This window comes from Brugia malayi (assembly GCF_000002995.4).
Source record: "Brugia malayi strain FR3 genome assembly, contig: Bm_010, whole genome shotgun sequence".
NCBI classification, from domain to species: Eukaryota; Metazoa; Nematoda; class Chromadorea; order Rhabditida; family Onchocercidae; genus Brugia; species Brugia malayi.
Window position 1 is genome coordinate 89332 of NW_025062287.1, and position 13962 is coordinate 103293.

Genomic DNA, 13962 nt, shown 5'->3' on the forward strand with positions numbered 1-13962 from the left:
TTTAATTTCATATGTAATCATACTGGAATGGTATTCGTTAAATTTTCGACTGTAAAGTATTCATTAAATGTAGAAGGAAGTTAATTTAATTTGTTTTAGAGAAATATTCATTAGCAATTGTTATGATAATTTTAGATAGATAAATAAATGAGAGTAATACGACAAACATTTATCAGTTTTTTGGAAACAAAAAATATTTACAAAGCGATTAGAGAGAAGCATTGTGATAGTGTATCGTTTTAGTAATAAACATGATGTGTGCTAAACATGATGATAAATCTAACTTGATATTATTAATTATTAAATAACTGATAAGTGATAAATAACAAAATAATAAATGATAATAAATTGTATGGATCAAAAGAAAAAGCTATCATTAAAAAAAAAAATAAATTCTTTTTTCGCGTTCATTTCTGTTTCCTACCCATCTCAGCCTCTTCTCATTTTTTATTTTTGGCATTCAAAAAAAAAAAAAAAAAAATGCTTTGGTCATCTAAATGCAAACATTTATATAGAAATCCATTTAATGATAAGGTCAAGGGTTATTCAGTTGCAAAATTTTTATTCCGGTATATCCCTCATTATCGGTTACGAATTTTATTTCTATTTAATATGACCAAATTGCAAAAAGTGATTTAATTTTTCATTTGCATTAAAATTCACTTTTTCTTTTTTCTCCACACTTTTTCTATTCCTAATATATCAGATAGCATTCCCCACAGCTGACAAAATTTAATAAATTAAAAAATTTTTATTCGAAAATTAAACTGAAATTTTGCAACAACTTTCAACCTAATTCAGGTTTGTTCTTTACTTCACAAAATGAATGCATACATCGCCGAATGATATGACAGCGAAAAATCTAATAAATAGCATTTAAGGATGTACAAAGAGAGAGGGAGAGAGAGAGAAATCGGCTGCAATATCGGTTGTCGCACTGATCTCTTTTATGTGGTTCATTCGAATTTGCTGTCACAATATGAAAGTTTCTCTGTGCTATGAAAATTTAATTATATTGATGAAATTACAATTCAAATCTCTCCGCACAAATATATTTATTTCCGTTTTAGTGTTTTCATCTCCACTTTTCCTTGACTATCCTTTCATTGTTCTGTTATCAAGTTACCAGTTGCATATATGAATCTATTCAATATGATACCATATGCGCCTTCTCCCTCTTCTCTCCCTCTCCCTTTCTCTCTATCCATTTAGAACTGTCCAAATGTTCATCGTTTATTTCTCTCTCATCAATTCAAAACTTCCAGTTAGTTATATTGTCTCAATACAATCAATTATATCATCAAACACAACACACACACACACACACACACACACACCAAATATATAAATACATATAAATACAATTCATTATGTAAAGTCATTCATTGTCACTGGGAACAAAGTTTTGCATTTTGAGGATGTGGAAATTAATTGGCATTGAGAGGACGTCACGATGGCACTTCTGTACCAGTTGGTCGTGAAAGTAGGTGGGTTTATGGTTAGTATGGGTAAGATAGGGTGGGTGGGTTGTTTGGTTATTTGGTTTACGGGCAGGAAAAGTTACACTGTCATGCTGGACAAGTGAAATAGATTGGATTCAGCATTATTCTCGTGTTTTCACTCATTTAACAATAACAATCAAAGTGTTCCACTACTACCAATCGATTTTTTTATGCTCTCATTTGAGAGTGTGATTTTTTCGAACTTAATTAAATTGCATTGAAAGGTGATAGACAATGCATGCTTCATGAATCGTCTTAATGAATTTATTCATAGGCAAGAATACGACAAATGGCTATATTTGAGGATTGAGATTTTTCAAGCGTTTGAGATTTAATTATATTTTAAATTGGTTAAGACATCCAGAATTTATAATGCATTCCTGCTGTAATTGACTCTAATAAAACAATGATTGTAAGGACTCATTCTTTAACTGATCTTGCTAATGCAAAATGTTTTGATAAGTACCGAACCTGTTGCCATCTATATAGTGTATGTGGTGGAAAAATTAACCGTTGTTTGACTTTTCTTGCTCGAAATTTAAGTTCTTTATCATTATGCCTTAATGCTTACTTTCTGCATAACATCGTACCGTAGACTAAGCCGTTTGTAGAGAAAATTTTTTCTTCCATTGATGGTCATTTTTTTAGAAAGTTTGTTAGATAGAAAATTAGATGGCTTACATAGTTTGCTATCAAAGTGCACTTCAAATAAATATTGCTAAAGTTATTAAATGACTTTATTCATAATTTGTTTATATCAAAATCGGTCAGTAAAAGTGTGAGTGTGAAGCTTTATTTATTTTCTTACGTGTTTGAATGATGTGGATAATTTCTGTTGTCTTTGATGCATGTAAATGAATCATTCTGTTCTTTTTCTCCATTTCTTTATCTCTGTTTTGTGGTATAAAAAGTTCATTTGTTAATGAATAACTGTTCGCTATATTCAAGAAAACCAATGTTAAAAAGTGTAGTGTAGTAATATATAGGAAAGCATAAATAGAGGTATAAGTTAGGCATACTCAAAACAAATAGTTTTTATATGAAATGAAAGAAACATAGAAAAATAGAAATTTCAGCTTAGTTTTTTTATACTTTATCGTATTTTGTGTTCACGTGCCATTTATTGATCTAGTTCTATTTCCAGGAAAGTGATAACAATTCAAAGCAGTTTCAACAGTAATTGGTAATAGGGAACATTGTAGAATTTGATTTAAAGAAATCTACTTGAATAACAAAGAAAGGACCCCTGTTATATCTTAGAAATTAAGGGAAAACTAAGGGGTCCTCAGAGGAAGTTGTTTGAAATTGATGGGTGGACATCGACGCGACCAAAGTGATTCTCATGTACCTCTTAAGCAATCTGCTGAATTTCAACAATGTATTTCAAGTAATAGCCAAGATCAGATTCGGTATCTCACAGAAACATCATTGAATATTGTGGAGCCAGTGCCTAATGGAACAATCAATTCCTTATCCTCAACCGACTTGCCAATTTATCGCAATGATTCCATTTTCCACCGACAACGGAGAGTTAGTAATTTCATGGCTTGCTATTTATTTGTTCACTTAATTGAAACCTAGAGAATTTATAAATATGATCGCTTAGATCTTCAGTCGTGAAACGATCATAACCATTAACTGTGTTGGTTAAACTTCACTAAGCATAAAACTAATAAGTATACTGTTTATATTTCTGGAAAAAAAAGAGACATTATCTCTCTTAATTCTTTAAGTTAATAAGTCAAGAAAATAATGAAACATTAGTTAAACGAATTGTCCAATTATTCGTGAGAGCAAATTAGTAATAAAATGATCATTAATTGATAAATTATTAATTGATAGTGATAAAATGCCAAACATTACATGGCTCTTTGATTTTATGTTTATCGACTCTTTTCTTAGAAATCTTATTGCAATAATTCATTTTAATAGCGCTTGATTATTTCGGGATGTGACCACATGTAGAGTTACGTTCTATTTAGATGTAAATTTCACATATGTGTAGTAAAACACCGTTGAAAATGTATGAGGAAATAATTTTGGTAGAATTAGTTCCTGGTGTTTGGAGCATTTTTGTTGTCTAAAGAATACAGAGTTTTAGCGAACAACTATTTAACCAGTGTAACAAGAAATAATATTTACAACTGAAACTTCAAATAGTGTAACATTTCCAAATTGAAATTCAATTTTTTGTATCAGCTAAATTTGGGAAAATTCATACTGAGAGTTACTGTATTGCTACTAACGTGTGTATGTGTGTATATGAAAGATGAGCAAACATCATTTCCATCTTGTTGATTTTTTCTATGATGCATAACGTCTTCATTGTCATCATTATTGTTTCATTACTGATGCTTCTGCTTCCTTACAGCTATATTTTTTGCCCAAATCTCCTCAAAATGCAACGAAACAAGGAACAAATGCAGCTTATCAATTTTTAAACGTTTCTTTTAAAATTGATTATATGCGAAAAATAACATAAGCATGTTTAGTGAATGTTTAGTGAGGAAGAATCTTTGAATTTTAGACAATGGAATTATGCATATAAAATTTGTAAGAATATATTTATTGTTTGGCGTTTTCTATGAAACGAATTACCGTATGCAAATATATTATGCAAATAATTTTGTTTTTATGGTGTACAAATTTAGTAATTGTTGAATTATATTTCTTGTAGTTAGATTCTGATAGAATATAAAAGTGGTAACTGAGTCAGTGAATATCATTCCTGTGGAAGCCTTATTTTACAAATTTTGGCAATCATTGAGATGTTAAATATTCACGGTAGAATTTTTAAAAGTAATTTAGTGTTTTAAGTTTCATTTTACGGAATTATGGTTTTTCGATACTTCTTTACGCTCTATTATTTGTGAAATATAGGAATAAATCGAAATGAAATTATTTTTTATATTTATAAAAAGTTTCTTTTTTTTTTGTCTTCCGTATAGAATTTAGCAGTTGATGAAATCTTTGAGGTAGTAAGATGCATAAAAGGTTCAATAACATTCAATAAATTGGCATTAAATAACTCATTCTAAACCTTCTTTTTTCATCAGTCAAACGGCAGCAAACATGCCAACATTATTTTTCCATGTCGGAACTACTCTATTCCAAGCATTTATTTAGAATAGAATAGAGACTTTCAACATTGTCCTTTATTATTGTAGGAGATTTTTATTTTATTCGATTCTTAGAGGTTACTTTATAGTTCGTGTGGAAATATTCATTTGCCGTAGTGCCATTGTAGTCTTCACATTAGCAGCTCTCCTCAGTCTAGGTATTGCTTTTTATTCAATGCTTTAAAAAATTTTCTGGGTTAACTTTTAACTCAACTGAATTGTTACTTTAAATGAGGATCAACTTATCACTTTGTTGTAATCTTGATGCTACTGATTTTTTTTTATCACAGATTATTGAAAAAAGAGCTTATCGCGGGTGGTGTGGTACCATGATGATTACTGCTATGCGTAAGCAGCAACATTCGGCACAAATCCTCCTGGCAAGTTCTTGAATGTTTATAAGTTTCTCCTGTTTTAGAATTCATTTTGTCGATCGATTCCCAAATATTTTCGTTTGTATCGTTTATTATTTCTTTCTCCCTTTTAAAGCACTACGAGTGCTTATTTAATTGCCTGTGGGCGATATTCAGAAATTGCGGAAGTTGATAAAAACTTTAGCGCATGTTAGTTTTGTATATATTAGAAAGCCTACTTTAAATTTTATGTCTCTTAGGTTGCTAATATTACCACAATAATTCTATTTTCCACTTGACGTGTTGTACTGTCTTACTTCCTTTCTCTCCTTATTACGTAGTGACACGGGTTTTCCTTTTTTCTCTTCCTGTATGAAATATTTCATATTCTATTTTTTGAACTTTGAATTAAAAACAAAATTGGGTCCATCAATTAATTCAGTAGTCAACAATAATTGATATTTCTCCTTCCACTATTCGTTACTAAATCCGTTAAATTTATTACAAGTGGTACTTTTTAGTAATAAAATTTGTTTTAGTTGATATGTTTTTTCTTCTTGCCTTTTTCTTCTTGTTTCTGGGATAAAAGTATGGTTGCATTTTAATGTTTAAGTGTTTTCTTTTGTGTTTTAAGAGTTTTCTTTTGTGTTTTAATAGCAACGGCTACTATGTATATAATCTTTTCATAAGATAAGAATACTAAGTTTGTACGACAGAAAATAAAGTATTTAATCACTTTATTAGAATGGGTAGAAAGCAGGCCAATTTTTAATATCTCCTCAATGCATAGTAGAAAAACTTTTTTCAGGTTGACAAAGAGTCACAATATACTAAATTTCTGAGGTTGACAAAGAGTCACAATATATTAAATTTTTAAGAGTATCAGAATCTTTAGCTTGTAAGTACTTCTAAGGTTCAGAAGCAGAATTTTTTTTTTTAGACATGGCAAAAGGAAGCACTGAAAACGTTTGCTGCATTTGTTTGTTTGTTGATATCGGCATTCCTTAATTTTTTCCTGCTCACTGTGATTCACGATATAGTACCGAGGGAACCCTTGCCAGATCTCGTTTTTATGCTGATACCACAGCAGAGGTGGGCTTGGGTTGTCGGAGACACATTTTCTACTTTAAAGTTAGTTTTCTGTTTAATTCTATCTATTAATAAAGAACAAGATCATATATTTGGATAAAAATAATATGAAAATTTAAAATATTTCACAAGCTTTAAAGAGATTCTGTACCACGTTTATGTGTTAAGTTTGACAGAACAAACTTTTGCAAGCTAGCCATTTGTCATATAATAGTTTACGGTAGTCAGGCCTATTTTTTTGTTTTTGTCTTATTTTAACTTGTTATGCTTTTAAAATTCATTTTAATACTCTAACATTTTGTTTTTCCAGTGCTGTACTTGGTTTCACATGTGTCCTGCTACATAAGAAGCGGTTAATAGTATTTCGTCGTGTGCTGTTACTTGGAGGGATTATGTATGGGTTGCGGGCAGTAGTTCTTGGATTAACATTTTTACCGCCATCATTTCAAAACCGCGATGAAATATGCTTACCGCAGGTTAATAGAACTGCTATGTATGCTACAGAAATAACAACAAGGTAGCAATTCTTCATTCACTTTAACTTTGTATTATCCGATATGATTTCACTATTAAAGATAAACTTGTTATGATGTCATGCTATGGCGTTAAATCTTTAAGCATCAGAGAAAAATAGATTTATCTCAATTTACAACGTCAGAGAAATAAAATTTTTTTTAATTCAAAATTTCAAATCCACTTTTTTTTTCTTCATGAATTTCAATTTTAAGTTTGGGTATTCCAAAATGTAACATTGTTCAAATATGTTCTGCATTTGGTGTATCTTGTTAATAAATCATCACAGCGGAAACTGATTCTCTTGTTAGTCTTGAATGATCACAAATAGATCAAAACTGATGTTGTAGTATTATTATATTCTGCGATGTGCATCATGAATCATTTGTTTTTCTATTCTGTTGTAAATTTCAGATTCGTAACATATGTTGTAACGTTAGGTTTAACTTCGGGTCAAGATAAAATTCTCTGTGGTGATCTCATGTTTAGCGGTCACACCATTGTGTTAACGATTATGTACTTTACCTTACTTCAGTATACACCAAGAAGATTGGTCTATTTGCGGTTAGTATTTTGAATTGTTAAGAAAAAACGGCAGTAGTACTGACATAACTTTGAAATATACTGTAAAGTTGACAATTTATGACGAAGGTTTTTAGGTATATCGCAGCACCGTTAACATACATTGGAATAGCAGCACTTGTCATTTCGGGTGGTCATTATACAATGGATGTACTTGTAGCTTACTGGCTTACCAGTCATATCTTTTATGCTTATCATCAAGTTTTTGCAATGCCAAGGTTTGTTTTTGCAAAAACCTAAAAGATTTTTCTATTTTGTTTCCAATTTAGTAATATTTGAAAGTAAATACATCTGCTGGAACTGATTGACAAAAATTTTTTACTTTATTTTCGATTTTTATGATATCATTGCATCATTCATTGTACATATGAGCTTTGAACTGTTTTTTGGGAGTACAGTGCGGAAGCTTTGTGTTTTTTACATTCTATATTTTTTAGAATTGAAAGGACTAAGGCGCCTCTTTCTCATTTATGGTGGTTTTGGTTATGTTATTGGTTCGAAAGTGATGTACCTGATGGTTTATTACGAAACGAATGGGAATGGCCATTACCGGGCCCGATCTGCATGCATCATTTTGTCCAACGAATAAGCGATAAATTACAATAGTATGATCATTGCTGAGTTTATATTAAACAGTTTCAAAGTTCTGCTGTTTTGTTTATCTTTCTTTTTTTGTCATTTAGCTACATTCTGTAGTTAACACCTAAAAATATCCTTGTGAAAAGTTAAGAAGTTTGCCATTTTGATTGCAGTTTTAAAATATCCAAAATCTAAAAACTAAGATTCTTCTCCATTTCCAAATGAAATTTTTATTTGAAACTTCTAAAAGTGCAATTTATATCCAGGAACATACTCTCATCACGATTTACTGTTGAACATTTTCTATAGTTCTAAGAGAGGCATTAATCCACCCAGTTATTTACTCATAATTTTTGTACTTCATTATCTGTGGAAGAAAATTAGTCTTGAAAAAAAAAGTTCTTATATAATGGGGCTGTTTCTATAATGCTATAGATGTGGAAAGTTCCGCCCTATTAGCAGATGTAGTTACAAAGTATTTTATTTTTCTTTCTTTTTTAATTATGTCAACCTCTGTTCATCTTTTGTATATATTACGTGTTCTGTTATCTAGATTGCTCATTTGGAGCAATATTCACTCGAAATTTCAGTTATAATTCAGAATTTGACTAATTTTGATCTCTGCAATAAAGGAAATCCAGTAGTAGTTGAGACAACTAGGTCATAAACCGTATGCAGTATTCTATATCATACTTTTTGAAGTTCATTTCCAGAAACCGTCAAAGTTTCGGAATTTTGTGTTATATAAGTCAAGTCATACTTGTAAGATATTTTTTGTTAGTTTAGTTGTCTGCATATTCATTAGAAGCTTGTTTTTTAATATTATTGAAATTTCAAGCCTAATGAATTTGTCTTTGGTGCACTGGAATACCTGGTCAGTTTTTTAATATTTTTTTAATATATATATATAGAAATGTTTTTGTCGGTCTAATGATGCGTTATTATAACTTATTTATATCCATTTTTCATATGTTCTAATATATGTTCATAGACCGCTAAAAGAGTATGATTTAAGCATGCTTTAAAGGATTTGTCTATTGTCGCACTCATTTACGTTTCATGAACTCATTTGTATCCTCACTTTCTCAAGCGCTCTGGTACATAAGAGACACTAAGCTGTTCCAGTTGCGTTTTCTTCTAAAAAGCGCAATGAAATATTCATGTTCATCAAATATTGTCCCAGTAGGACGTTTTTTTTATTGTTATTAATTTGCTGCCTATTTAATTTGTAAAAAGTAGTGAATTTATTCAGGAGGCTATATGCTTGCCACTTCCAATATATAGAAGAATTTTTCGCTTATATTTAAAGCTTGTTCCATTTTTTTACACTTATTTTTTGCTCTCCCAAAAAAAAAAAAAAAAAAAAAAATTGCATGACTTAATGATGCACTTTTTCTTCTATTATTGAATTATCTGACAGTTGTATTTCCTCCACACATTCAGTTAGTTTTCAAAAATTGACAACTCCATAAAAGTTAGTATTTTATGTGAAGTTTTTGCTTATGCTGTTTAAATTTTGGGAAATGTGAGTGAGTTACGGATTCAAACAATTAAGAATTCAAAGAGATTTGGTTAGTGTTTGTTTTCTTACTAATGGTCAATGTGATATACAGGAATGAAGTTATAGTGTCATCGGTACAGCACTACGAATATTTTATCTTTCATAAGTACTATAGCTTATCACTTTATCCTTCTATTCTAACTAATTGACTTCACCATGGAAACTTCTCCTATTGTTGTTCGAATAGTGTGGGATTTATTTTCATTGCGCTCCACATCATCACCTGTGCTACAAGAACAGAATATTTGCTGTTATTATTATTGATGTTGTTGCTACTGCTAAGCAAGATCTGTCGGTACGGATTTCTTCCGGTGTGTATTCAGTGAAGTAACATTTCAGGATTAAGCTTTTGATATTTATGATATGGTATTTGTCTTTCTGATTGGAAATGATTTAATCATTAATACTAAATATATAACAAAAAGTATTGCAAATCAGGTTGCTGATTTGATTGTCATCGTTTAAATCTTTTTTAGATAATAATTTGTATTTAGGGATGTGATCTTTTTCTTTGAAATGAATTCATTTTCGATATAATGTTTGGGGTTGAAGCTTTGAAAGATTCGCGAGAATTCTCAGAAGCCCGTTTCGGTGATGCTAAAATCGTACAAGGAGCTAGTGTTGGAAAGGTAATTACGACTTTGCAGTTTTTTTTTTTTTTTTTTTTTTTTTTTACATTTGCTAGTTCAGGTCACAAAGTTTCACGCTTGAGTATTGTAAGTTTTATAAGAATCTATTTTATAGTTTTTTTTTATTTGAAGTGATACTGTTTCTATCTCTTAATTTCAGCTGTGTAGCTGGTTACTGTCTCATATTCAAAAGTTGCAGAAAATTTATTCAGAATAATCGTTCTTTCGAATTTCCAGCTCTCTACGGTTAACTATGACCCAACAGTTTGGAGTCGGTCATTTTGTAATCATCTTACAGGAAGCACTTCTGGCCAATTTAGGGCCATTTGCAGATTTGTTAGATCAATACGCCAGCGTATGCAATGAAATTATATCATTCTTTGCAAATGTCATCTTACGATTACTGGAAACAATTAATAATATCGGGGTCACCTTTGGAAGTGTTAGCAAATTTTTGCTCTTTTTTGCTTATTTTACTTATTTTACTGTATTCAGTCTTTCATCTTCTCATCTTCTCATTGATGAAGTCATTTGTTTAATAGTTTGGCCATTTCGCGCTTTGCTAAATTTGTTAATCTCCCATCCATTCATACTAACAATGATTTCCTTAATTTCGATCCTTATTTGTACTGCGTTTATCATTGTCATTAAGCAAATCTCCATTGTGCAACTTGGCAATGCTTCGATACAATTCATTGCCAGGAATTGTCGACGCCTCATGCCTCACGCACACTATTTTTCTCTGTTTGTATCCATTAATTATTAGTGTGCTAAATTTACTTTTTTTGGCGGTAAGTTTTTTATGCGATCTATGCATGAATTTAATAAGGATGATTCCAATTTCCAGATCAAATCGATTAAGGAAACATTCTTCGAATTGTGGTGCTGACGATATATGTCGGATTACTTGTTGTATTTGTTTCATTCATGAGAAATCAATTTTATTGCAGCCTTGTAATCACATTTGTGTGTGTGCTGATTGCGTTGAAGAATTGTTAGAAACCTGTGAGGAGCCGTTATGTCCATTATGTCGTTCCGTCATTACATCCTATGTTGATGTCTATATTTAGTGTATAAAGTAAACACGGGATAAGATTAGACCTACTCTCGAGGAAATGCAACTATTATTTAAGGAATCAAATTAGGCAGAGAACAAAAATGTAGTAAATTATGCATAATGGTCAGTTTTGTCGCGAGCAATGGTTGTTCAAACTCAAATCTTTTAACAAACTCGTATGTTAGATAACACATCAGTCGCTATTTCCCATGTGAGGAGTCATATATTTTGTAACATCAGAGATGATTTTTTTGATTTCCTCATCTTTTGTTTTGAGTTTGATTTCTAAAATTCTCAAGCTGTGGTTTTTGTGCATTCCTGCCTACCTCAGTTTATTGCAGATTTACCTACAGTAATGTCTATTTGTATTTATACTATTACATTGTTTCATTGCAAACAACATTTATTGATGCTGTTGTCTGAACAAACATTTTAGTGAATTAGAATTAAGAAATGTTGTGAAATCCGTAAATAATTTTAAGTGATATTTGTAAGTATAAATCAGGAATGTTTATATATATATATGTGATTTCTTAAAACAGTATTTTTAGTATTGAGAACTTATGTCCATCATTAAATACGCCGTGATTGAGAGTATACTGCATTATATCATGTTTTATTGCGTTTTGCATGAAGTATTATCAAGAAAACATTTACCGTTCTTGCTTTTGAATTTATTGCGCAAATTTGATTAGAGAATTCAGGATTAATTGTATTGTAAAGCATGCAAAATACAGTCTTGACGGATGGTTTTACTCAGTTATTCCTTTCAACAATAGAGACACATTTTCATTTTATCGAGAAGACAATCATGAAGCTTTTAAAAGAGTTCCCCAATTTTTATTGAATTTAAAATATTGATTGATATGAAAAGAGTGTATCAAAATTAAAATCAGAAACTTCAAATATTAAATTCGTTTAAGTCTTTTCATTATTACCTTTGAATTGTCATTTTCCACTAAGCTATTATTGATTATTGCTGGCATTAGTTTCATCGAATTATGTTGTATCATTGTGTTGTTTGAGTATTTCGTATTGTCGCGATTAATTAAGCTTAGCAAACGATGACAGTTACAAAATTGCTTCTTGTGAGAAGATACAGGAAGGATTCTATAAGAATTTTTTTTTTGCAAGCATAGAAAAGTAGTATTGTATCAATGGAAGACATTTCCTTTAAAAAATGATTCTACAAATAAATGAAATTAATTTTGAGTTATTTCAAAATACTGAAACAGTCTTTTCCATTTCTGAAATAAGTAGAATTGACCCGATGCGTTCGGAATTTTCGGATGATTCCGATGAATGAGAAAGCAAATCATATTTCCCATTTGAACTCAATACTGAATCCATCGTGTCCCGCTCTGAAATTTTTTTTTTTTTTAATTTAAGAGGCTTTAAGATAAGAGTGTGGAAAAAAGCTTTTCTTGATTAAAATAAAAAAAAAAAAGCTATTCTTGATTTAAATTACTTATAATTATTTACGGATTTCACGACATTTCTTAATTCTAATTCACTAAAATGTTTGTTCAGACAACAGCATCAATAAATGTTGTTTGCAATGAAACAATGTAATAATGCAATAGTATCAATACAAATAGACATTTAACCATAACTGAATAATTTTAGAAATCAAACTCAAAACAACAGATGAGGAAATCAAAAAAATCATCTCTGATGTTACAAAATATATGACTCCTCACATGGGAAATAGCGACTGATGTGTTATCAAACATACGAGTTTGTTCAAAGATTTGAATTTGAACAACCATTGCTCGCGACAAAACTGACCATTATGCATAATTTACTACATTTTTTTTCTCTGCCTAATTTGATTCCTTAAATAATAGTTGCATTTCCTCGAGAGTAGGTTTAATCTTATCCCGTGTTTACTTTATACACTAAATATAGACATCAACATAGGATGTAATGACGGAACGACACAATGGACATAACGGCTCCTCATAGGTTTCTAACAATTCTTCAACGCAATCAGCACACACAAAAATGTGGTTACAAGGCTGCAATAAAATGGATTTCTTATGAATGAAACAAATACAACAAGTAATCCGACTTTTATCGTCAGCACTACAATCCGAAGAATGTCTTCTTAATCGATTTGTTCTGGAAACTACTTAAATTCATGCATAGAAGTTAATTTAAATTAGGTTTCAAAGAAGCTAAGTTTTCATCTATTATTCTTATTTCATTACTATTATTCTTATTTCATTACTCAACAAATATCATGTTTTATCAGCAATTTATCATCACTTTCAAAAAATGTACAATATTTTTTATCAGTGATATATACAACAAAATATAACAACATGGTTTATCAAAAAAATATACAATATGCAATTTATCACTTTAAAAAAAAATATACTATGTTTTATCAGTAGTAATTATTCATAATTCTATCATTATTATTCTCTAAATGATGATTTTATCAGATTGTCAAATGCATCCTTCATTACCCTTTTTAGGAGTTATAATAAATAATGAGAATATCATCGCTTGTTCGAATAGCATAGCATAAATGACATCCAATCATAGGCTGACTTTGTAAACAACAAATTTGTTTTTTCTTTTTTGACTGGGAAAAATTATTCTATTGATAAATGCTGCTTAGATTAAATTTGAGATTCTGTATTATAATAAATAATTCAAGAATTCTTCAAAATCATTGAATTCTTAAATTTTATCGATAATCAATCATTGAAGGAAATGCGATAGCATAAGCAATCATATCTTATCATTCAAAATATCAGGGTAGCAAAAGTAGAGAGAGCTTTAATTAAAAGTAATTTAAAATTAAAACTTACTGTTTTAAGATCTTTGCTAAATTTCATCATGTTTGAATTATCATATTCTTATCAGACGAATTTGATGAAAAACAACCGATCAATGTGAATTAAATTTGATAATGAATTAAAGCACTGAAATATCTTCTTATGCTGTTTCAAATTTTAATTATGCAAAAT

General features: G+C 30.1%; 2 protein-coding genes across 3 annotated transcripts; both read left to right on the forward strand.

Moving 5' to 3' along the window:
* Window positions 1-2810: 2810 nt before the first annotated feature.
* Bma-sms-2.2 (Phosphatidylcholine:ceramide cholinephosphotransferase 2, putative) lies at window positions 2811-7764 on the forward strand (the record flags this gene model as incomplete). Of its 2 annotated transcripts, XM_043082807.1 has the most annotated exons (7): window positions 2811-3032; window positions 4912-5001; window positions 5915-6105; window positions 6374-6580; window positions 6991-7140; window positions 7236-7376; window positions 7596-7764. In XM_043082807.1, 7 exons carry the CDS (start codon window positions 2811-2813, stop codon window positions 7762-7764), a joined length of 1170 nt encoding a protein of 389 aa, XP_042938741.1. The 2 variants fall into 2 exon arrangements, with proteins under 2 accessions (XP_042938741.1, XP_001896527.1); XM_001896492.1 differs by lacking the exon at window positions 4912-5001.
* A 2070-nt stretch (window positions 7765-9834) lies between these two features.
* Bm17114 (Uncharacterized protein) lies at window positions 9835-10144 on the forward strand (the record flags this gene model as incomplete). The annotated part of the gene is made up of 2 exons (XM_043082808.1): window positions 9835-9927; window positions 10088-10144. The coding sequence occupies 2 exons, from the start codon at window positions 9835-9837 to the stop codon at window positions 10142-10144; spliced, it is 150 nt and encodes a 49-aa protein (XP_042938742.1).
* Window positions 10145-13962: the final 3818 nt, after the last annotated feature.